Source organism: Monodelphis domestica, chromosome 1 (genome assembly GCF_027887165.1).
Source record: "Monodelphis domestica isolate mMonDom1 chromosome 1, mMonDom1.pri, whole genome shotgun sequence".
NCBI lineage: Eukaryota > Metazoa > Chordata > Mammalia > Didelphimorphia > Didelphidae > Monodelphis > Monodelphis domestica.
Genome location: NC_077227.1, coordinates 425,714,360 through 425,740,951, shown reverse-complemented (window position 1 = coordinate 425,740,951; position 26,592 = coordinate 425,714,360). Strand labels below are relative to the sequence as shown.

General features: G+C 34.8%; 1 protein-coding gene across 1 annotated transcript in view; it reads left to right on the top strand.

The window, feature by feature from the left end:
* The window catches only part of PSMB7 (proteasome 20S subunit beta 7), a 90,978-nt gene that overhangs the window by 19,804 nt on the left and 44,582 nt on the right, over positions 1-26,592 (top strand). The window contains exons 5-6 of the mRNA XM_001365350.5: positions 2,998-3,113; positions 23,755-23,813. Of these exons, the coding sequence (XP_001365387.1) occupies positions 2,998-3,113; positions 23,755-23,813 (175 nt within the window). The remainder of the gene's footprint in view (positions 1-2,997; positions 3,114-23,754; positions 23,814-26,592) is intronic.

The window sequence follows — 26,592 nt, the reverse complement described above, 5'->3', positions numbered from 1 at the left end:
AAAATCCACTGAAGTGAAGAATTTCTTCAAAAGCAGAGTTAGTCACATGAAAAAGGAGACACCAAAAAAACTCACTGAAAAAAATTTTTTTAAGAATAGAATTGGGGAAGTGGAAGCTAATGAGACATCAAAAATCAATAAAAATCAAAAGAATGGGAAAAATAGAAGGAAATATAAAATATCTCATTGCATAAACAACTGACCTGAAAAATAGATCAAGTAGTTGATACTTTAAGAATTATTGATTCCATACAATTAAAACTAGATTCTCCACACAATTAAAACTAGATCTAAACAATTGGAAAAACGTTGATTGCTCACGGTGGGACGAGCTAGCATAATAAAAATGACAATCCTACCCAAATTAATTTACTTATTTAGTGCCATACCCATTGAACTACCAAAAAACTTCTTTACAGAATTAGAAAAAAACATAACAAAGTTCATTTGGAGGAACAAAAGATCAAAGATATCCAGGGAAATCATGAAAAAAAAAATGAAAAGGAAGGAGGACTTGCAGTCCCAGATCTCAAACTATACTATAAAGCAGTGGTCATCAACAATTTGGTACTGGCTAAGAGACAGAAAGGAGGATCAGTGGAATAGACTTGGGGTAAAAGACTTCAGCAAGATAGTCTATGATAAATCCAAAGATCCCAGTTTTTGGGACCAAAACCCACATTTTGATCAAAACTGCTGAGAAAATTGGAAGACAGTATTGGAGAGATTAGGTTTGGATCAACATCTCACACCCTACACCAAGATAAACTCAAAATGGGTGAATAACCTGAATATAAAGAAGGAAACTAAGCAAATTAGGTGAACACAGAATAGTATACTTGTCAGATCTTTGGGAAAGGAAAGACTTTAAAACCAAGCAAGAGCTAGAAAAAAATTACAAAATGTAAAATAAATAATTTTAATTACATCAAATTAAAAAGTTTCTGTACAAACAAAACTTAATGCATCCAAAATTAGAAGGGAAGCAATAAATTGGGAAACAATCTTCATTACAAAAACCTCTGACAAAGGTCTAATTACTCAAATTTATAAAGAGTTAAACCAGTTATACAAAAAATCAAGCCATTCTCCAATTGAAAAATGGGCAAGGGAAATGAATAGGCAATTTTCAGTTAAAGAAATCAGAAGTATTAATAAGCACATGAAAAAGTGCTCTAAATCTCTTATAATCAGAGAAATGCAAATCAAAACAACTCTGAGGTATCACCTCACACCTAGCAGATTTGCTAACATGACAGCAAAGGAAAGTAATGAATGTTGGAGGGGATTTGGCAAAGTTGGGACATTAATTCATTGCTGGCGGAGCTATGAATTGATCCAACCATTCTGGATGGCAATTTGGAACTAAGGACGCCCAAAGGACAATAAAAGACTTTCTGCCCTTTGATCCAGCCATAGCACTGTTGGGTTTGTACCCCAAGGTGATATTAAGGAAAAAGACATGTACAAAAATATTCATAGCTGCGCTCTTTGTGGTGGCAAAAAATTGGAAAATGAGGGGATGCCCTTCAATTGGGGAATGGTTGAACAAATTGTGGTATATGTCGGTGATGGAATACTATTGTGCTCAAAGGAATAATAAAGTGGAGGAATTCCATGGAAACTGGAACAACCTCCAGGAATTGATGCAGAGTGAGAGGAGCAGAACCAGGAAAACATTGTACACAGAGACTAGATACACTGGTACAATCGATTGTAATGGACTTCTCCATTAGTGGCAGTGCAATGACCCTGACCAACTTGGAGGAACCTACAAGAAAAACCACTATCCACATTCAGAGGAAACACTGCAGGAGTAAAAACACCGAAGAAAAACAACTGCTTGAATACATGGGTGGAAAGGATATGGTTGGGGATGTAGACTCTAAATGAACATCCTAGTGTAAACAACAACATGGAAATAGGTTCTGATCAAGGACATAGGTAATACCCAATGAAATTGCATGTTGGCTGCGGGAAAAGTGGGTGAAGGAGAGGGAGGGAAACAATGTGATTATTGTAACCAAGGAATAATGTTCTAAATTGACTAAATAAACTTATTCAAATGGAAAAAAAAAGAATTATTGGACTATCTGAAAACCATGATCAAAAAAAGAACTTGGACATCATGTTACAAGAAATTGTCAAGTTCATTTAAGATTATTACAATAGGAATGACCTTAATCAATGACCTGATAATAGATATCAGGCAAGAGATGATACATGGATATTTATGCTTACCAAAAGTAATACCATTGTGGTAAAGGATATCCAGATAGTAGAGTTCAAATCAAGAAAAAATTCCTCTCAGTGATCCTATTTACAAATGACATTATGTTATTTGAAGGCCCTACTTGCAGAGCCTTCTGGAAGAGATCAGTAATTACACAAAGGAACTTCACAGGAAAAACTAAATAGATAAAATAATATTTATTGCTCAGATATCTTTGTGAATGGCTACCTGATAGAGCTTGTGTAATAGTATATGCCAGTGATGTTGCCTTTTACAGATGGGAGTGCCAGGCCCCATCCCCACTCCACTTCTCAGATTGAGTACCGTGCCCACCCCCCCACCAAGTGCTAGGCAAGCCTTACCCACCCCCTCCTTATCCCACACAGGGGAGGGAGAAAGGGCTCCCATTGAGCTGCTGTGTGGAGGGGCAAGTGAAGTGAGGAATGTCCTCAGTGATTATTTTCCCAGCAATGAGCATAGTTTCTGGCACAAAGTAGGAACTTAATAAATGTTTTTGGATTGTTTGAGATCACTTTGCTAGCTATCAATAGGCCTGGATTCATCAACTTCCTATTTAGAGCTTTAAAGATAGTTTTAGTGACAAAGACTAGCTGTTCTCCAAACAAAGCAAGCAGCTAAGAAAACCAAACCATCAAAGTATAAAGAAAAGCTGACATAGAATTCAGCATCTCTGTTGTTAAAACATTGTTAAAGTGATGCTTTTTTGCTTCATTTTTTTCCCTTATGCACATTCTGTCCACTAGGTATCAAGGTTACATTGGTGCAGCCTTGGTTTTAGGAGGAGTTGATGTTACTGGACCTCACCTCTACAGCATCTATCCTCATGGATCAACTGATAAATTGCCTTATGTCACCATGGGTGAGTTGAACTTCTCCCAGATATTTTAGAATGATATTATTTTCCTTTTTGACCTTTGAAATGGCTGTTCAAGAAAGAACATCTATCTTCTTTCACAACCATCTCACATTTCTTGACTTGTATTTTGGCTGCTACCTAAAAAAATGCATTTAAACAATCATATTTTGAAATCAAAACCTAGTTGGTTAGTGCTGACAGAAACTTTTGGTTATAGGCTTTTGGGACATCAAATATTATTATTAGATGAGACTTTACACTAAAGGATGGTGAATTATATAATTTTTGAGCTAGGAAAGACCTTAGAAGTTATTTAGTCTAATACCATACTGAATTGGAAATCTCATCAACAATATCCAGGATCTGCCTTGTAGTCTCCACTTGAAAATGTACACTAATAAGGAATTTGCTGTTTCCAAAAGTAGTCCATTTTATAGGGATTTTTCCTTAATTTAAAAGAATGAAGTTATAAGTAGTAAAATTTGTTTTTGTTTCTTAAATTCTGTGTGTGTGTGTTAGAGAGAGAGAGAGACTGACTGTGTGTGTGTGTGTGTGTGTGTGGCTAGATCTTCAATAAGCTCTACAAAACTGGATGTTTTCTGCATCTTAAAATTTTAGTAATTGGTATCTTGGCACTGAAGAACCTAGGAAACTACCACCTCAAGTCATTTGGAAATTGCCATTTAGAGACTCTGCAATCCCATTGTGTTATCTATCCTCTTATAAGATTTTTATACAACAGCTGTTCTCTCTTTGGTGGGGAGAATGATGTACCCCCTAGACACTGTACAGATGAATCTTTGTAATTATTTTTAAATGAAAGTGCTTATAGTAAATTTAGAATTGCACTCAAATCCGTTCCCTTAAAATGTATTCTCTGTTGTCAGTCTCAACCTTATGTACCATTTCCTTCTTTTCTGATTTCTTTAAATTGAGTGGTAGTAGTGGGATAGAATTGATTAAAAAGAATTTATTTTTACTCCATATAAGGAAAACATAACAGGTTTCCTTGACTTTGGAGTAGTGCTTATTGGACTGATACTAATAGTCACTTACAGTTAACTCAGTGTTTTATATTTTATAAAGCATTTTCCTTACACGAGCTTTGTAAGATAATGCAAATATTAGCTTCATTTTACAAGTTTGCAAACTGAAATTCAGCAAGAGTAATGACGAGTCACTTTTCTCTAGCTTTTTACAGTTACATACTGCTTTTCTCACAAGCTTATAAGAGATGTGTAGTATAGGTGTTATTATACTCATTTTATAGGTTGATGTTTAGAAAGATATAATTATTTACCCCAAATCATTCAACTGAGATTATTGAGCATTTAATCTTTTGTTTTATTGAAAAAAATCATAATAATAAAGATTTACTTTCATGACTCCCCCCCCCAACCCACCCCAATATACTTGTGTGTTGTATTCCCCATCTACTTAGGAACTCTGAAAACAGTTCTTGCCTATAAATTCTATTGTGAACATAGGGCTATACATAATTCAACATTTCCAGTTCTCAGACCACGTTAGTAGGTCAAATATGCCCCTATATATATATATCTTCATGGTGGTTCTTTTTTTTAAAGTATTAGATTCTTTAGAAGAACATTATACTCTAATTTCTCATCTAGAATTTGTCTGAGCAAACGTTTACACATATGATGCTATTTTGATTAATTTTTTTCTTTCACATATTCTGACCAGCAGATGGTGATATTGATGTATGAGGAGTATACTGTCTGTTTATTTCTTTTTCTTTTTTCTTTTTTTATTGAGGGGTTTTTTGTTCTAGACCTATGATTTCATCAGTGTGAGGAATTAGATGTTAGGGTAGCCTTTGCTCCCACCATTATTGCTTTACTGCCTTTTGAAAATTAAAAACAAAAACAAAAACGTAAGAGAGACTACATTAGTTAGGATATTGCTTTAGATAATCTGTTGATAAGATGTCTGGACATTAATAAGTGGTAATACACAAGTGTAGTATTCTTATAAAAATATAATATTAATTGTTATTTGTAACCCTTTGAGATTATTTCTATTTTAGGCATGAGGAAACTGAGGCTAATTGAAAGATGATGTAATATATTTATTCAAGACCACTGTACCAAACTGCCTACTATTGTATGTTCAATGTCCCTTTCATCTTTAACATTGCATTCTATGTTCTAACATTTTAGACTTTCAGTTTTAATAGCCTCTTCTGAGTTCTTTACAGCTTTTATATTTTGTTTCAAAGTCTCTTTCAGCTCTATCATTCTGTGTTCAAACATTTATCTTTTATGATCCCATCCACATTATACATTGTACACTCTCATAATTTGTAACCTCAAACTACAGATTAAAAAAAACAAACAAATCCCTTGGATCTTCAGTTTGGAATTTGTGTGGAACATTGAAATTCACAGTAGAATTTGTGTCACTACATCTGTAGAATAAGTGTAAAAATAGTGTTTTAATGTAGATTTTTATAATTTACTCAAATTAGAACTTTTCATTTACAAGAAACAACAGTTCAACTTGTTAATTAAAATTTTGAGAAATTTGACAGGAAGAGCTAGAAGCTACAAATTACCTGAAAGACAAAGTTGCCTATATTTTGTCTACTCAAGGGGCTATGCTGGCAACTAGCCAGAAGCCTGAAGGCCGCTCTTAATTTACATTGAATAGACTATTGCTATCTTTCTCATCTTTAATATGATGGTGTATTCCTTAGCAATGCTGAGACTTGAGTCTTGAGAACAGGCGCCTCTATATAAGGGTTGCTCATAATGCGAAAGGACACTTGGGAGACTCTTAGGTGAACTGTGTGTTGGTTAAAGCTCCTTTCAGTAAATCTGTTTTAAAAGTGTCTTTTCTTGGCATAATGCTATATAATATGTCTGTGAAGTAAGTCTGTGGCCAACCAAGGAAATACATTATATTCCTTTGGTTTTTTCCTCTTTTCCTTCTTACTCTTTTTTGGTATCCCTATAATAAGTAGTTTTTATTAAAGAGTAATTTTGAAGTGGCTGATTGCTTTTCATGGTTAAAGATTGAGTAAGCTATTTAGGCTTAACCACTAAAGGAAAGAAGTAGACAAAAGGGACATTCTTACAATTTTTAATTAATTCTATGATTCTTTTATCTTGTCAACTTACTCAACTTAGGCAGATCCAATTAGGATCAAGGAAAACTTGGAAGCTATTGCTAGACAATATCTTGGTAACCCTTTTTCTTGTAGTATTGTCCCCATTCCCCTCCACCCCCCAAAGTTTGATTTTGCTAGGTTATTCCCAGAGAGAAGTTACATGACTACATTTTTAGACCTAGACATTTATGGAAATAAGGCTCATGCACAGTTTTAGATTACTTATTTAAAAATAAACGTTATTCAGCTAAGGCCCCATTTAATCGTAACTGCTCCTCTCCACTCTGGAACCCAGGTGATGGGCAGAATGGTTGCCAGATAACACCCATTCCTGCTCTCAGTACTAGTTCAGGGGTCTCCTAGGATCTCTTTCTGCCCTGATGTTTTTGTGTCAATCTCTTTTTCATTCTTTCATTCATGAAATGTTCCTTGTGACACCACCACATGTGCTCCTCACCAGCTCCTACCCCAGTGTCCAAAGACCTTTCTGATTGTCTTCCTAAGCTGCTCTGAACTAAAAAAATGACTCGTGACTTTTGGCTTTCCTGACCAGAATTTGGTCTTGTGTGTTTTCTAGGTTATTGATGAGATATTCTAAGTGAGCTAGGCCAAACTACTTCCTTTCACTCTGCAATTTTGACTCTGCCATCCTAAAGAATAAATATTGATAGTGCTTGCACTATTGGGAAAAGTTGAGGGGCAGTCCATAAGACATCTGTGTAAAGTCTCAACCATGGGCATGCTAATGGATTATAATTTCCTAATTATTGAAGTATGTCTATAGAATACAGTTGAAATTTAAGATCTCAGCAATTCTTAGGTAAACCATGTGAGAATAGAATATCTTTGGGAGCAAAAAATTGTTAGAATTAAGTAGATAATTTAAATTACTAGTTTTAAAAATATCCTTTTGTTTTCTGTTTTCCATGTAGAGTTAATCCTCAAACTCTTATTGGCTAGAATTATTGAGATTTTTGATTATGATGATTTGATGGTGAGATTTGATATAGAAATGAGATTTTTGATACAACAATTATTTTCTATATGCTCATCTTTGTTAAATTAAGTAAGATTTTTAACAAGTGAAATATGATATTCTGGTTTTGAGGGAGTCAGTTACACAGAATCTGTACTCACTGAAAATTCATAAATACAAATAAATCCTCCTCTTTTCAATGAAATTCTTTGAAAAAGCTGTTTGCAATAAATAATTTCACTTCCACTCCTCACTTTCTTCTAAATGTTCAGCAGCATAAATTTCACCCTCAGAGTTAACTGAAACTTTTCAAAGTTACAGCGATTTCTTAAATAACATGTCTAATGCTCACTTGTTCTTGACCTCTGCAGAATTTTTGACATTTTGATTGACTATCTTCTTCTGGATATTCTCCCACTGGATTTGTGTGATTGGTCTTTCTTGGATTTTTACCCAAGTGCCCCTTCTTAGTCTCTTGCTGGAGCTTCATCTATGTAATGCCCACAGATTGCCCCCAAGTCTGTTTCAGTCCCTTGTCACTCTGTACGCTCTAACTTGGTGATCTTGGTAACTCTCAGATGTATATTTTTCACAGTTCTAGTCTCTCTTGAACACACCAGTCATATATCACAAACTGCCTGTTGGATAGTTTGAACTGGATATCCTGTGGGGCATCTGTAACTTAACATTCATAAATCAGAACTTACCTTTCCCACAAACCTAGCCTTTTTCTGAACTTCCCTGTGTCTGTTCAGGGTTTCATCATCCTTCCAAATACTCAGGTTCTCAACTTGATGTTAGTCTCAATTCCTCACTTTCTATTATCCTACATATGTAATCTTTTGCTGAATCTTGATATGTTAACACCAACAATATCTTCTCATCCTCTACCTTAGTTCAGGCCCTGATGACTTATTGTCTGAATTAACTCAGTAACCTTTTAATTGCTCTTCTTTGTCTCTTCCCCACTCTAATCCATCCTCCATGCAGTTGCCAACATGATTTTCTTTTAAAGAATAAATTTCATTAATGTCTTTTGTTTTTATTTCACCTAAAGAAAGAGGAAAAAGAAACTGTTACCAAAACTGATTAAGAAATTGGAAAAACTGATCATCTATATAATATTCTGTATCCTACCTCTGCAAAGGCATGAGGAGGGGATTAGTATGTTCTTATTGCTCTTGTTGGGGCCAGTCTTGTTCTTTGTAATTTTTCAGTGTTCATTTTCTTTCTTTTAAATCAACAAGAAGTAAAAAAAAAATTTAATTCACAATTTAAAAAAAGTTTTCATTAATATTTTTATGTTGACAAAATTTCCCCTGTATTCTTGCCACAGAGCCACTTCCTATAATGGAATTTTTTTTTCTTTAAGAAAAAGAGGGAAAAAAAATAATTGGCAAAAGTGATTTATGTATCAGAAAAATAAACTATGCATTTTTTCTCACTTGTTAGACCTCTTATCTCTTCAGAGAAGGAATTTTCTACCCATATCTCTTCTTTGGAGTCATTCTTGTTCTTTGTAATTTTGCAATATTCATTTTGGATTGTTTTGTGGTGGTTCTTTGTATTATATTGTAGTCATGTATCTTATTTTCTTGGCTTTGCTTACTTAAGTCTGTATTAGTGCATAGTCCCTGTTTCTCTGTATTCATCATATGTCACTTTTTATAGCACAGTAATATTTCATTATGTACATGGGCTACAATTTGTCTAGCCATTCCTGAGTTGATGTATATTGATCTTTTTTCTCTGTTTTTTACTACCACAAAAAGTATTACTATATATATTTTAGTATATATACAGGTCCTTTTTTTTTTTATTAGTGATCTACTCAAATAGAAACCAAGTTATAGAATGTGTACATTTTAGCCAGCTTATTTGAATAATTCCAAATTGCTTTCCAATGTGATTACACTAATTTACAGCTTCATAACTTAATGTACCTTTCTATTCCCAGGACCCCTCTAACATTAACTATTTCTATATTTTGCCATCTTTACCAATTTGTTTTGTATAAGGTAAAACTTCAGAGTTGTTTTGATTTGGATTCTCTTATTAGTAATTTGGGACAGATTTTCATATGGTTATTAATAGTTTGCAGTTATTCTTTTGGAAATTACTTATTCATAGCCTTTGTCCATTTCTCTTTTGGGGAATGGTTTTTGGTCTGACATTTCTTTTAATTTTCTGCATATGTTGAATACCAAATCTTAATCCAGGTAATAACAAAGCTTCCCCTCCCCACCCCCCCCACTCCCTCCCCCACACAAACTTATTAATAAATAGTGGGGCTAAATCAGTACATATTTTAGCAGCAAATTTTCATTACCATTCATTATTTTGATTTCACATGAGAAGATAGCACCTACTTTTTTTGAAGATTAAATCTAGAGATTATGAAGGAGAGTAGTGTGATACTCCTTCCTCAATATCCGTAAGCATTGTGCTTGGAATAAGACCTGAATTCAAGTTATAGTCCTGCCCCATATCATCTGTTTGACCTTGAGCAATTTGCTTCTCTTTAAGCCTGTTTATCTGTAAAATGAAAGTTGGACTAGATGGTTTCTATGTTTCAACTCAAGGTTTTGTGATCTTTTAATGTATTTTCTGTGCAAAGTTCTAAATTATTCTGATTTGTTTACAAGATTTTGCTTTTCTGAGTTTGTCCTTTATAGGAAGTTATATTTGAAATATCAAATGTATAATGAGTTGAATATTTTAAAGTACATAGAAAGTCAACATAAAATAATTGGCAACAGACAAGCCATGAACTTTGAATTTACGAATTGAAATCATGGCCTGCTGTAAAAATGGCACAAGGCCAATAGATGGTGCCATTAGCTTAGAAATCTTTGCCTGTAAAATCCCTAACATGCTTACAGAACATATAGGATGTCCTGCACTTCACCAATTCTTAATGGATTTTAATTAATGCAGATAACCAAATTTCTCTTCTCATTTCTGTCTTAAAATATTAAGTGCCTTCCAGTATTTGGAATGGCCAAAGAGTAGGCATAGAAAAAGGCTTTCTACTTTCTTCATGTTTTGCTATTTTTGCTACAATATCTATTCACTCCATTTTGAGTTTAGTTCTCAATGTACAACTAAATAAAAGCCCTTGTCAGTGCCCTTCTTTCAGAAGGGTTAGTACAGCTTTCTGTTCTAACTCCTTTGCTTTAAACTGTACTTCAGAGAGAGAGGTTAACTTGGGCAGCATTACCTGCTCTTGTTTCAGAGTTGGACTGGAATTATCCCCCTTGAAGAATGCCTTTAAACTCTGCTGTCACTTGGTGCTTTCCTAATATCTAGTCGCTGTGTTGTACAGCCTGACTTGAAAGCTGTTTTAGACATTAGTGAGTTTGCATTTTAATCTGGAACATGAAGGATTGCTCTTAGTTTTTTACAGACAGATCTCTCTCTTGTTAGTTATAAGGATAATATGAACGTTTATATTAAATACATTTAAATAATTATTAAATTTTGTGGTTCTTTCAACTGTGAGGAGTCTTAGTGATATAAAGGAATTGAAAAGTAGTGTAACCTGCCACAGGAGAAGTTATTTTAAAAAGTGGACCAGGATTAGAGATGCATTTGTGAAATCTGTCAGATCTGCCTAGAATGAGCTTCCAGCAGAAGCAAAGACTCTTTCTTGAATAGCTGATAACTAGATAGAGTGTAGAATGCTGAGTTAGAGCTTCTGTTTGCTTTGCTGGGATGGTTTAATGACATATGGATGTGATTAAGAGAGGCAAATATTAAAACATTTTTTCTTGTGCTATTTTCAAGTTTAAAGCAAGCTTTTGGTAGCAAATTTTTATAGAGCTTTTATTTCAATTGAGAAGTGTGTGTGTGTGTGTGTGTGTGTGTGTGTGTGTGTGTGTGTGTGTGTGTGTGTTCTAAGACATTGAATTTGGAGCGAGGGAACCTAGATTCAAGTCTTGATTCTGTTATTTTATGAACATATGCATTGAGCAAGTTATTCAGTCTTGCTTTGTTTGCCTTAGTACCCTTGTTGGCAAAACGAAGACATTGTATTAAGTGTTCTCTAATAGTTCTTTCTGGCCTAACATTTTAGAATTCTAAAATAGAATTATATTTATGAGAACCAGGATTCAAATCTTTCACATAATATATTACTTTTAACCTATGATCTTCTGGGTATTCTGCTTACTCCAGCTTTTTCTATACAGTTTTGTACTGTTGTAAATTAAGGATTTTGAGAAAATTTCGATGTTATTATTTTCCCTTTAAAATATTAAATATAAAATTGTGGTTCAAAAATACTTTGCATGCTGTATTTTGGGGGGCATTGTAAAAGACTTTGTTTTCCTTTATCATATTTGAAAAATTTTTCTGACTCTTCTTTCTAAGCCCATTTTATGTTTTTGGGGCTGTTGTCTTTTCTGTCTTTACCTCTCTATGAATTCTCTTAGTATATTTCAAAAGTGATCCCTAGCCATATTTGTTTGGGAAATGCTGCATTAGTAAAATAAAAACCTTTCACTCCTTGGGTATCAGTGGCTCTTACAGTCTCTTCTGGAGAGGAAAGGTGTTTATAACCTGTCAGCTGAATGAGACAGCACAGCAATAATTACATGAAAAATCCGAGATCCCTTAAAATGGTATTTTAAATTATTTTTTCTGAATAAAATTGTACTCAGTTCACTTCTATCCCATTACTAGCACAAATTGAATTAAATTCATTGGGGTAATTCATTTTTCAGAGATGTCCCTTTACATTTGAAAAATACTTTTAAAATATGTTAAATGGAAGTTGAGTTTTTGGGGGGGATTTTTTTGTATCTTCATTGTAAATAAACAGCAAAATATCTGACATCGAGATACATTTGCTGATGAAAAGAAAGCGTTCTTCCCCCTCACGAGGGGTTTAAATGTGATACTCAGTGCTTACTCAGGAGTGAAAACATCAAATTAAACTGTTTATGCTGACAAAGGACAAATCTGGATTTCAGCAAACGATGCAAGATTGTCTGATTGCCTGGCTTGTCTAAGGATAAAGCTTCTGGCCAAGACATAATGAAATGCATGCATAAAATTAAACCATGGAAAGGCAGTATTTCAGCTTTAGGAAGCAGTGAGATGTTCCACTGCTCTCTAGTGGCTGAACTGGGTCCCCTGGTACCCACGTTGTTTCATATTCATAAATCAGCTCTTCACGCATTGGCAATGTCGGCCTTCGGAGCCGGCAGAAACACCGAGAGACTGGGCCTCTCAGCCAGGAACCAGAGTGAAAAATGATCCCAATCGATGGGGCTGTGGAGAACACCAAATTTTACCCAGACTGAGAAGCAAATTGACTAACAATGAGGGAGGGTGAGTAAGCGCCCTGTCAGGGAGGGCTGACACTGATGGATTGGAAAGTTCTAAATGTTACTCTTTTACCGCTGCATACATCTTGCACTGTGGCAGTCAATGGTGGCAAACAGGTCCTTGGATGCCTAAAATGGACTGCTCCTTAGCACAAGGCATTTCAGAGTTAGTGAAAATCTGGCAAAATTGATTTGGAGGAAGAGCAATTGAACTCTGTTTCCTAGGGATTTTTTTCCTTCAGAATTCTGAGACATTATTGAGAGAGATGTTTTTGTTTTTGTTTTTCCTCAGAACGGGATGCTGCTAGCTGGCATAATCCCATGTGTGGTTCATTGGCCAAATTCATACCTAATTGCAGAATATTCCCTGGAAGCCAAATGTAGGAATCTAATTTTAATCAAGGACTTAAATGTGTTTTAATTGTGTTAATTTTGAAACCTGTGCTGGCTCACATAAGTATGTCATAGGCCATTTGCCCCTGTGTTAGGTGAGCAATGCTAGGAACATAGAATATTCCTAAAATCCAAGAATCTTAGCACTAAAAGGAATGCTGGAACACAGAATGTTAGGATATAGAGCCTCAGTGTTAACAGAATGTTAGCACATAGACTTTTAGGGGGAAAAAAGAATAATAAAAATAGAATATTAGAAAACTAGAAAATGTTTGCATTAGAAGATGTCTTAGAATTGAGAATATTTATGATCCTGTTTGTGTATTCCCAGAATGTTTAAATATTTGAGGTGAACATAAGACGAAAAAAAACTGAGCTTAGGAAGTGATTTTTGTTTTTCATTCTTTCATATGAATGTAATACTAATTCAACATTAGTAATTAACTTGCTCTTTTTTGCATAGATTTCTGATAACAATAATACTTTCTAAAAACAAAGCAAAAATGTGTAATATTTCCTGAAATCCAGAGCAAATAAATGCATATAATTTTCTTGGTGCATATCAGTTATTACTGTAATATATAGTGTTTTCACCAAGATAAAATTGAATTAAAATTAACCTCATAATGCTAATGATCAGGGTTCTGTTTCTGGCTTAATATTTGATATTGAACACTCCCCTTTTCTCACTAGTTGTAATCCTGAATGATTTGTGGTTCAAAAATTATGTACATCTTCAAAGCCTAAAGATTTCTGATGATCAATTATTTAAATAGAATATGCTGAGAGTAACCTCCCAAAAAGGAGGTCCAAATTTGCTCTGTGCAGTCATCAGTCAACAAGCATTCATTCAATGCTTCCTGTGTTCCTGGCACTGTTTGGGTGCACTTTTATGAAGGACATTGATACAACAGAGCTTGTATATGAGGATAACTAGAATTGGAGCCTACCCAGAACCATGCTATTCAAGAAGTTGTTAAAAGAACTGGGGCACTTTAGCCTAGAGGAGAGGACTTGGAGGTGTGAGGGAAGGCACAGGAATGCTGTCTTCAAAATAGGCAGTCCTATGGAATGGAAACTGATGCTTTAAGTCTGTTTAACTTTAGGGGGCTGGACAATGAATAGAAATTACATAGTTGTAGATTTTGTTTGATGTAAGAAAAAACTTCCTTACAATTAGAGCTGTTTAAATTGTTTGGAATACCCTGAGGTGTTTGGCCAGTGTAAGTTTATTTAATAAAGTCTGAGCGACTATTTCTTGGGAATATAGTAGATGGGGGATATATGTTTTAGATTGGAAGTGGACTAGATTTTGTGATTTTCTAATAAATGTCTAGCTTCCCTTGTTGGATACTTTGAAAAGGACAGTGTATGTGCCCAATCGTTGCTATGTTTGTTAAAAAAAAATCCACCTTATAAACTGTCATACATCACAATGAAATTCTTTTAAATCTGTTTCTAATTTTAGCTTAAAATAGACATACTGGCCCTTAATGAATTTCTTTCATTAAAGAAAAAAAAGGCAAATATGCCAGCCATAAAATATATTAATAGGCTATCTGATGAAAACAGACCATACTCTTAAATGAAATTTCCCTGAAAAAAAGCATAGGTGGATCCTGAAAGATAATACTAGCTTATAGACACAGACCTACTATATAGGTCAAATTCAAGAGGTGACACCTATGTATTGACCACCATAGTCTATAATTTGCTTATTATTAGAAATATAACAAGTGATTTCCACAATCCCCGATTTGGGTGGGAAATTGCAGGACCTCCCCCCACCCCTGCCCTCTAGTTTTATCTTTAGTTGGTCCTATGTAATTATAGTCATCTGCACTCATTTAATCTTGATTAAAGAGAAGGACCCAGAAGAGAAAGGGCAAGAGCCAAGGTGGAGAGAGCAACTGAAAGAGAGTAGAGCAGAGCAGAATAGAAATTTACTTAGAATATAGAATATCAGAAATAAGTGGAGCTTTATAGAGCTTTAGTCCAATCCTCTGATTATACAGATTCATGTGACTAAAACAAGGTAGGAAGTCATTTTGGAAACTTTTGTTTCCTTCACCCCTACCCACTCCTCCCTCCCTCCCTCCCTCCCTCTCCCTCTCTCTCTCCCTCTCCCTCTCCCTCTCCCTCTCCCTCTCCCTCTCCCTCTTCTCTCTCTCCCTCTCTCCCTCTCTCCCTCTCCTTCTCTCTCTCCCTCTCCTTCTCTCCCTCTCCCTCTCTCCCTCTCTCCCTCTCCTTCTCTCTCTCCCTCTCCCTCTCTCTCTCTCTCTCTCTCTCTCTCTCTCTCTCTCTCTCTCTCTCTCTCTCTCTCTCTCTCTCTCTCCCTCTCCCTCTCCCTTTCCCTCTCTCCCTCTCACCCCCCCCTCTCCTCTGTCTCTCTCTGTCTCCCCCTCCCCATCTCTCCACAAGCCATTTAGAAGAGCTACTCAGAGAAGGAATAATTGTATTAAAATGATACATTAGTAACTCCCCCTTTGGAAGTCAAAAACTTTGGATTGAAGGAGGGGAATTGTAACATCTGTTGATTTGGGACAAAGTATAGAGTATGCCATGATCTTGTGTGTGTGTGTGTGTACAAGTGGCTGGGTTCTCTGAAGTGTTCTCTTGAAAGTATGACATGTCATTGCGCAGTTTCTTCTCTGAGCTTCCATTTAAAAAGAAGTTATGATAAATATCTTTATTAGGTTCAAAAGGAATTTTATATTTATATACATATATATATACACTCATTTTTTCATATTTGTATTTAAATACATATACATTTAATTTTGTTCAGTTGTGTCCGACTCTTTATGAAACCACAGACCACATCACACCAGGTCCTTCTCTCACTACCATTCATGGGTTTTTCTTGGCAAAGGTATTGGAGTGATTTACTATTTCCTTCTCCAGTCATCTTTTTTCAGAACTCTCCATCCTGACCTGTCAGGCTTGGGTAACCTTGCAGGACATAGCTCCTATTTTCATTGAATTATGAAAGCCTCTCACCTAGAAAAAGGCTCAAAGGCAGTGATCCAGGAGATGACACAGACAGACAGACAGACAGACAGACACACACACACACACACACTCACTTTCTTGCTTAGGTTTCAAAACAGCTTTGCAAGCAAGTAATCAACCACCAACATGAATATGCAAAAATGAATCTTCTTAGGATGGTCTAAGGCATCAAGTTATTTTGCTATTAGATAACAAATCAATATGAGCACAATATCATAGAAGTGAATTAGACCTGATAGAGAAGTCATTAGCCCCAAGCCTCTGCTGAATGGATGAATTCTCTCTACATCTCCAGAGCATAGTCATTCAGCTTCTATTTGAAGAATTTCAGTGATGAGGACTTTCTCCACAGGCAGCCTCCTCCATTGCAGGAAGGCTCCTAAATGTTGGGTAGTTTTTTCTTTAGGTCAGTGATGATGAACCTTTTAGAGACCAAGTGCCCAAACTGCAACCCTCAGGCCAGCTGTGAGCCTCCCACCTTACCCCAGACAGGGAAGAGAGGAAGTGCTTCCATTGGGCTGCTGTGTAAATGGCCAGGTGATATGAGAAATGGCCTCAGGTGCATGTGGAGACGGGGAGGAGAGCAGCTCCCTCCAGCATGCATGCCACAGGTTCACTAACATGGCTTTAGGTAGTTCTAAAACCTTTGCACATACCTCCAGAAATCTCTGTCTTTGCCATCTCTTTCCACTGCACTCTTATGACCATACTTCAAAAGCCCCTCCAATCCATCACTTTACCTATGCAAATTACAATTCCTTTATCCATTGTCCCATTATCTTTTTGGGATGCTATGGCCAAAAATCATACCTAGTGGTCATCCTGGTAGTTTTGTGGGGCCAATTTTCCACCATTGATCCTTTACTATACTGGTATTCAAAGGCATTCCAGTTTAGTAAAACCTGCCATAGTAGGTGATTCTGTTGGCATGGCCTTTGAGAAGTTTTTGGAGAAAGTCCTCATCATTGAAGGGCTTCAAACAGAAGCTGGATGATTATGTCTTAGAGATGTTGTAAAGAAGGTTCATCCATCCCTTCAGCAGAAGCTTGGGATTGATGACTTCCTAGGTCCCTTCTAATTCATTTTTATGATTCTATGGTCATCTTGATTTGTTACCTAAAGGCACAAAAATTTGATGGTTTTGACCATCATAAGAATATGAAAGCAGGATTCATTTTTTAATATTCTTATTGGTGTTGAATTACTTGGTTTTAAAATTTGAAAAAATAAGATCTGGACAGGAACAAAATTTATGAGGGAATTTTTGTAATCTGTTATATATGTCAAAAATTTTATCCCTCTTAGTTTAGAATCTACCTCTTAATATTTTATTAGAATTCCAAGTACTATAGTTATTTATTAGTTATTTAGTAAAGTGTCTTGACATCTTTAATACCATATTTAATACCATATCTTGACATATTTAATATCATTTAATACCATTTAATACAAAATACTCTTTCATAGATTTTACCATATTTGCTCTTACAGTCTTATTCCCCTGCCCTCTTCTATTCCCTAGCATTTTCTTAGAATTACATGAACCTCTGAATCTGTTGCCACTTTTGGTAACTTTAATTACTTTTTTAGATTTTTAATGCAGTTTTCTGAAGAACAGCCACTTGGAGACCCAGGAATCAGTGATATTTATTTGGGCTCAAAATTAACCCCTCACCCCTCCCAATGATTCTTAGTGTTCTTGTGAGAAAGGATCCAGAGCCAGAGGCTTTTTTTAATCCCTAAGAGAGAGCACTGATTTGCAAGTGATTGAAATGTAGCATTTAAAATTTACTTTCTTTTTAAAGGTTGTTCCAACTTCTTACCTTTTATTCTATATATAATTTCTTACCCTGAGGTCAGTGAACTGTTCAAAAAAATTTTTTTATAACTGTATTTTAATATAATTGGTTTCCTTTCTATTTTTGTTTATTTTATGCATTTAAAAACATTATCTTAAGAAGGGGTTCAAAAATGTCAACATACTGTCAAAAGGGGTCTATAACACACAAAAGGTTTAAGAATCCTTTATTCTAGCAAGATTAGAGTTGTGAACTATATACTAGACTCCAGGCTACTTCAGGTACATCCCAAAATAATGAGTGATAGAATGAAACTTGAAATATCTAGCGATGAAGAGTTGAACAACTGTAGACAGTGACTTTTGACTAGCTTTTTCTTTACCCCATCTGTCTCTGGTAAGGTCATTCACAGAATCCTATAATAGAGTATTAGGATTGGACTAGAAAAGAACGTTGGAGATCATCAAATACAACCTTTTTGATTTATAGTGGACTAATACTTGGAAAGAGAAAATGATTTGCCCAGTCATATATATGTTGTGGGAGGGGGAATGTTCTAGTGGGAGGGGAAGGGCGGAAGAAGAAGGTAAGCTATTTTGAATGTGCTCTTGTTTTTCAGAAGGAAAAAAAAAAGTTTAGGTAGGAAAAAGTTTTATATGGAAAAGCCTTTTCATTTTCTTGTGGAGCATGAAATTAGAGGACACAAGAATGGTGGGGAGGATTAGGAAAATTTTTATGATATTTTTGGATGATTGCTGAGACTAAGCATCATAATGCAGTGGGAAAAGATTTGAAATCAACACCTGACTTGGATACTTAACTCCGTTGCCTACTTGTTTTGTGATCTTGACCAAATTGCAGTGATGATGATGATGATGAGAGCTAACATTTATAAAGTGCTTACTATGTTCCAGGTATCATGCTAATTACAATTATTGTCTCATTTGATCTTCACAGCAAATCTTGGAGGATAGGTACTATTATTATCTGCATTTTGCAATTGAAGAGGTTAAGATGAAGAGACATTAAATGACTTGCCCAGAGTCACACAACTGTTAAGTGTGGGTCTCATTTTCCTCATTTGTAAATTGGAATGTTGGGATAGGTCAGAGGTGTCAAACTTGGGCATCTGGACAGCCCAACTCAGATTAAAATATCATTTGGGAAATGTTTGATAAAATAAACAGAAATATAGCACATTGTAGATAATGTTAATTTGTTGTTTTTTAAAAATATGTATCCTATAAGAATTTATTTCTATACGAGTTTGATACCATTTAGCTAGATGATCTATAAATCCTTACAAATATGAATCATGAGATCCTATGAATGGTTAGGTTAGAAGGGAAAAACTGCAGCCCAAATTTTAAAAATTGCCTTTTAAAAAAAAATCATTTATTTCTGAATACCATCTTACCTTCTCTATACTGCCTTTGAGCCTTACCTTTTATCAAAGATTCAGAAAGAAAAAGCCCCCAAATCAAACAGGTTCAGATAGAACATGTAGCATTTCTCGCCCATGGTGTCCCACCTCTAGTGAAGTGATTTTCTCATAGTTTGATAAATATAATTATTTAGCATTCAGTTTAGTTTCATTTTTTCCCATTTGTATTTTTGTGATTGTTTTGCATGTTGTTTTTTTGGATTTGCTTTACTTTGCATCATTTAATTTCTTTTTATTCACTATATTCACTGTTTCTTAAAGCACAGTAATGCTCTTATATTCTTGCATCACAATTTTGTTACCATCCTTCAATCAATGAGCATTTCCTTTATTTCCGTTACTTTACTACTATAACAAGGGGTACTATAGTGTATATGTGGCTTTTCTTTCTATGTTTTACCCATTTGGGGTATACATGCTTAGTAGAGGAATCTCTGAGTTAAAGGGTATGGACATATTAGTCATTTTCTTAGAATAATTCCAAACTGGAATTTCTAGATCGGTTGGACCAGTTCACAGAGCATTTGTTCCTTATCTTTTCCATAGCACCGCCAGAAGTTACTATTCCCATCTTTTTTCACCAACTCAGAATGTTTTTTTTTTAATTAATCAATCAACAAGTGTTTATTAAGTGCTTTTATGCCAGGCATTGGACTAGGCCCTGGGGATTCAAGTACAAAGAATGAAACCCTACTGGCAAAGAGCTTGAATTCTAATGAGGAAGATTTACATTTCTTTTTTTTAGCTTTCTAGAGCAGTCTTTTTTGTGGTTGTTAAAAATTTGTAATTGTTTTGAGAACTGTTTATCCCTTGACCACTTATCTATTGACTCTTGGTCATATATTTGTGTTAATTTCTTATTATGTGGGTATCAGACATTTATCAGAGATATTTAATGCAAAAATTTTTTTTTTCTCATTGGACAATTTTTTCTCTTAGCTGCATTGATTTTTCATAATAATAAAATGGCCTATTTTATATTTTGTGATGGCCTCTGTCCTTTGGTACAGAATTCTCTCTCTAGCCATAATAGTTGTGAATGTGTTATTGCCGTCTATTCTCCCCACACCCTTTAAAATTTTTTAATGGGACCATTTGTATTTAGGCCAAGTATCTATTTAGAACTTATATTAGGGTGTATATGGTATAACATGATAATCTAACTCTTATTTTTTTCTGATACTCTTTAGGCTTGGTGATTCTTATAAGCTTGATCTAAGATGTTTTTTATAATGGAAAGAACTTTGGGTTCATATTAAAAATTCTGGGCTCGAGTTTTTGCCCTTAGTACCTAATAGTTTCATTATATCAGGCAAATAACTTGTCTTTCTGGGCCCTGTTTTTTCTTATAGGTAAAATAAATAAAAAACTTTGACTCTACCTTCTTCCTTCCATTACTTAACATAGTATTCTCTCTCACATATATAACAAGCCCTTAGTAAATGTTCAATTATTAGCTAACTCACCATACTTTTATGGAGATCAAATGAGCTAAAAATATGGAAACTCCTTGAAAATTCTAAAGTACTATTCTGATGTTTTTGTTTTAAATATAAAGTAATACAGTTTTTTACAGAATTTACCCTAACTTTTCTATTTTTAATTTTGCTTGGTAGTTTTTTGATCTCTAGGCATAGTACCCTGGCTCCTCTTGGCTTTAGATTCACGGAGCAATTTTTAAAAATAAGATACATTTACTGTTTGTGTCTCTGGCAATAATAATTTGTATTGCTGTAAAACATTAGTGGTATCCTATACTGTGGCCTTTTCATTCGTTCATAGGCATAGACCTTTTCTTTTCCCCTTATATCCAGCTGAATAGCTTATCTCTGAAGTCTGAAGCCGTGTTCCGATTGTCTGAAGCCGTGTTCCGATTGTCTTAAACCGTAGCTTTGTTTACTAGTTCCCTTTGTTCTAAAGATCTCACACTAAAGGTGTGTCTCATAAGAAGATGGATGGAGCAAAGATTTTATTCTTTATTTTCTACCTCTCAGAGTTGTAACATGTAAATGAAGAAATATTGTATATATAAAGCACTTTGCAAACCTTATAATAGTTACATATGTGTCAGAGATTATAATTCTTTCCTGGAGAATGTAAGCTCCTGGAGGTCCTGGACTTTTATTTTGTCCTTAGCCAGAGCCATCAGAGTACCTTCCCAACATGGTAGTTATTTAATTCTTGCTTTTTGAATTGGATTGAATTACAAGCTCTTGGGTTCAGGGAGATTGCGATTTAGTGAATTTGCTTATTAGTAGGCAGTGCCTGGTGGAAAGCTTACTAAATCTTGTGATTTGGGGCAGTTACTTCCTTTACCTTTCAGTTTCCCCACTTGGACTTACTTTATTCATCTACAATATGATCTACTGATCTCAAAAGTCTTTTCCAATTCCAAAATTCTATTCTAAGGTTACTTCTAGTTCTGATATCCTATATTGCAAAGTTTCTTTGTCTTTAATGTTCTCTATTTTAAGGCCTTTCCAACTCTAATATCTTAGTTTCTAAACATTCTGTTTTTCAAGGTCTCTTCCACTCTTAACATTAAGTGATTTTATACTAATTTGTTATGGTAGCCAGCCCTGGTTTATCAATCTAGTTATTCTCCATCTCCTTTGAAAGCCTTCTTAAGAGTCTTTTAATTTTTAGTTTTAATTTTCTTAAAGGAGGGTTAAAGAAAGAAATTGGAGTTGCCTATTGCTTCAAAGCCTAAATGAATAGTCATTGCTTGTAATACAGGTCCACACTCCCTGCTTCCTACTGCTCTTAGATGTGATGTATTTGGTACTGTAAAGGTAATGATCCTCAACCATAGCAATATTCCATAACAGGAGTATCTGTCATATTCATCGGGATTACCATGTTCATTGATTTGTGTCTGTAAATCTGCTGTTTCTACCCTTTAAATTTGATCTATAATTGGACCTCCTTAAATGGTTCAGATAAGGCAGTCTGTATTTTCTCACTGTGGTGTCACTGTCAGCAGCTCCTTTTTCATTATACATTCAGCCGACTTGATAAAATCAGCAGGACACCTCATTTGAAACTGTTTAATCGCTGCCTTTTTCCTTTGCTAAAACCATTGAGGTGGTCAAGCGATGTACACAAATCATTTTAAATAGAAAATATGGTTTTCTCTGTGACCCAGCTAAATAGATAGTGGTATGCAAAACAAGTTAAAAAGTCATAAATGCCAAAAAAATCTTCTAATTGGAGTAAAAAATTGTGACCAACTTTATTCTTGCTCCCAAAGTAGAGTGTCCTGAAATATTGCCAGGATCCAGTAAAGACAAGATGATGGTTTTCTAAAGAGTCACTCTTTTCTGAACAAAGCAAGTTTAAAATTTCAAATAGTGCTGAGCTCCTTTTTTTATATATCCATGAGTTGAGAGCCTGTGCTTATTTATGGGACCTCTGCAATACTTTTTTTGAGATGAACTTGGTAGCCAGTTACATCAATGCATCATAACCTTTGAGCCAATCTCTGTTGAGAGAATATATTTTTGTTTCCTCATCTGTCATTTTGGGGCTACTCAGTTGTTACTTTTCAGAGCATAGACTGAAAATAATCGTCTCAAAGCCATGCTCTACAGGAGTAGTGAAATAGTGTGGTGGCAGCAGCTTGAGGTCCCATTACTGTTGCCAGGACACTACTTTCCTCCCTATGTGTCATCATTGCTGGTGTGCTAGTGTCCTCCCCATGTGTCAAAGTGGCCGTTACCAGGACAGCTCATTAAAACAATCTAGTCTTCTGGCATGGTATTTAGCAAGATACCCAACAACCTGCCAAAGCAGAAATGTGGGCCATAGGAATCAAAGTGGAGCAGTATATATAAAGTGATGTGGCACTCTCTCTTTTTTTGTGTTTCTTTTACACATTCCCTAACCTCATTTTTATGATTCAGCAGGGTAGAATAGTTGAAAGAAGACTGGGCATAGACTTGGAAGATCTGGATTTGGGTCCTAGCTCTTTTTATCATTGATTATGGACATACCACTTAACTTTACATTATCCTTCTTTTTCTTATCTCTAAAATGGAATAATAGTACTTGTACTTCCTTACATCATAGTGTTAATTAAAGTAAATGTTAAAATGCTAAGTAAATATGAATTATTATTTTGTATAATTTATTCTCACTATACTTAAAACAGGGCCAGTATCAAGCTTTTGTGAATTTTACAAGGGTGAATCTATTATTTGAAGACTATTTTCACTGGGTATATCTTGTCCAATTAAGATTGAACATTTTTTCACATTTGAATGCCACTTTGTGGGATTTTGCCCTTTATTATCATCTCCCCTTAAAAGTAGGACAGACATGGAGAAATTGAGAAACTAAGTAAATCTTTTTGAGCCCTGGTTGAACAATTAGGAATTTTATGTTTAAGACTGGCTTCTGCGAACACCAATTTGCTGTGTGACTTAGAACATATTACTTCCTTCTCTGGGAATTATATTTCCTTCTCTAGGCATTAGCTTCCTTATCTTTCTAATGAGGGTGTTTGATTAGGCAATGTCTATGATCTCTCAACCCTAATAAGCTGAATATTATTTCTTATAGGTTCTGGGTCTTTGGCAGCAATGGCTGTATTTGAAGATAAATTTAAACCAGATATGGAGGTATGTAAACCCCCCATCCTCTAGAGAATTTTTATAGTGGATTTTTTTGAAAAGATAATATTTCTATTCAATTATTTCAAAAGCAGTACTGTACCTAAATGTATATGTCACATTTTTATTTTAAAAATTGATAACACATTCCTAAAAATGTATTAGAGGAAGCATGGTATAAGAGAAAGAATATTGCTCTTTGAGTCAGATGGCTCAACTCTAATGCTACTTAGAAGTTGTGTCACTTTGCTTTTGTGGGCCTTGCTTTGTGTTTATAAAAATGAGTGAGTTTGATGAGATGACATCTGAGGTCCTTTCAGCACTAACAGTTTAACTTTACTATTCTGGAATTGTTATTTGACGTTCTCTAATTGGGAATTCAAAAGAAATGTGAATTAAGTAAGCTAAGAATTTTTCTGATTTATAAATGAAGAGATTGAGACATAGAGTTCTCTGACCGACCCATGATAATAGCAAATTAGAGTTCAGACAAAGATTTTTTGGGGTCCATGCCCATTTGTTGTCTTCTCCCTCTACCCCCCCCACCCCCCATTCCATTTTGTCTGGGCTCATTATTAATTGACATGAGGATAAATCCATAGAATGCTAGAATGGTTAATTTTATATTTGCCCAACATTTTAGTGTTATTGAATTCTGTATTATAGCAATTGATAGTTTGTAACCTCTTTGGGCTATTGATCCTTACCATCCATTACAGTATAGGAGACTAGCATGTCATTTTACTGGGTTTGAGGTATATTTGTTTCCATTGGCTAGTCTACTCTTCCATTCTGGTGTTTGGAAATAGTAATAAAGTAATAGTACCTGACATTTAAAGTACATTTTTACTGATACCTTATTTTTATTTATTTTTTAACTTTTTACCTTATATATATTTTAATTTAATTTATTTAAAAATATTTTTACATGTCTGCATGATTCATTTTCTTTCTCTCCCCTCTTCCCTCCCCTCTCCCAGAGCCAACAAGAAATTCCACTGGGTTGTACAAATGTTGTCACTTGATACCTATTTTCATATTACTCATTTTTGCTATAGAGCAATTTTTTTAAAGGCCTAAACCCCAAATCACATACCCATATATACATGTGATAAGTGACATCATATATTTTCTTTTGCATTTCTACTCCCATAGTTCTTTCTCTCAATGTGGATAGAATTTTTTTACATAAATCCTTCAGGAGTGTCCTGGCTTGTTGCATTGCTACTAGTAGCAAAGTCCATTACATTGGATTTTTCCACAATGTTTTACTTTCTATGTACAATGTTCTTCTGGTTCTGCTCATTTCACTCCGAATCAGTACATTGAGGTTTTCTGAGTTTATATGAAAGCATTTAAATAATCATTTCTTATAGCACAATAGAATTCCATCACCATTATATACCACAGTTTGTTTTTCCATTCCCCAATTTTTTGCTACTACAAAGAGTGCACCTATAATTATTTTTGTACAAGTATTTTTCCTTATTATCTCTTTGGGGTACAAACCCAGCAGTGGTATGGCTGGATAAAAGAGTATTCTTTTAAAGCCCTTTGTGCATAATTACAAATTGTCTTCCAGAATGGCTGAATTAATTCACAACTCCACCAGCAATGTATTAGTGTCCTGATTTTGCCATATCCCCTCCAACGTTTATTATTTTCCTTTACTGTCATATTGGCCAACCTGCTAGGTGTGAGGTGGTACTTCAGAGTTGTTTTGATTTGCATTTCTCTAAATATCAGAGATTTAGAATACTTTTTCATGTGTTTATTGATAGTTTTGATTTCTTTATCTGAAAACTGCCTATCCCAGTCCCTTGACCAATAGTTAATTGGGGAATGGATTGGTTTTTTTTAAACAAATCACTTAGCTCCTTATAAACTTCAGAAATGAGACCTTTGTCAGGTTTTTTGTATGAAGATTTTTTTCTCAATTTGTTGCTTCCCTTCTAATTTTGGTTGCATTGTTTTTGTTTGTACAGAAACTTTAATATCAAAATTAATAATTTTACATTTTGTAGTATTCTCTAACTCCTTTTTGGTCTCAAATTCCTTCCTTTCCCATAGATCTGACAGATATACTATTCTATGGTCACCTACTTTGTTTATGATTTCCCTCCTTATATTTAAGTCATTTACCCACTCTGACTTAATCTTGGTACGGGGTGTAAGATGTTGATCTAAGCCTAATTTCTCCCATACTGTTTTCCAATTCTCCCAGCATTTTTTGTCAAAAAGTGGGTTCTTGTCCCAAAAGCTGGACTCTTTGGGTTTATCAAACACTATCTTGCTGAGGTCATTTACCCTAGTCTATTCCATTTATCCACCCTTCTATCTCTAAGCCAGTATCATATAGTTTTTATGATCACTGCTTTATAGTTGGTATTGCTAGGCCCCCATCCTTCACATTTTTTTCATTAGTTCTGTTGATATTCTTGATCTTTTGTTCTTCCAGATGAACTTTTTTTGTAATTTTTTCTAATTCTATAAAAAAGTATTTTGGTAATTTGTTAGGTATAGCACTGAATAAATAAATTAATTTGGGTAGGATTATCATTTTTATTATATTAGCTGGTCATAACCATGAGCAATTGGTATCACCTAAATTTCTCCACTATCTTTCCTCCTTTTCCTTCTAGTCATCCCATATAACAGTTCATTTTTTTTTTTAAAACAAAAACAAGAGGGAAAACCACAAAACTAATCACTACTACAAAAAGGCTTAAAAATATACAATATTCCACACCTGTGAACTTTGTATTTTAAAGGAATGGTATTTTGAATT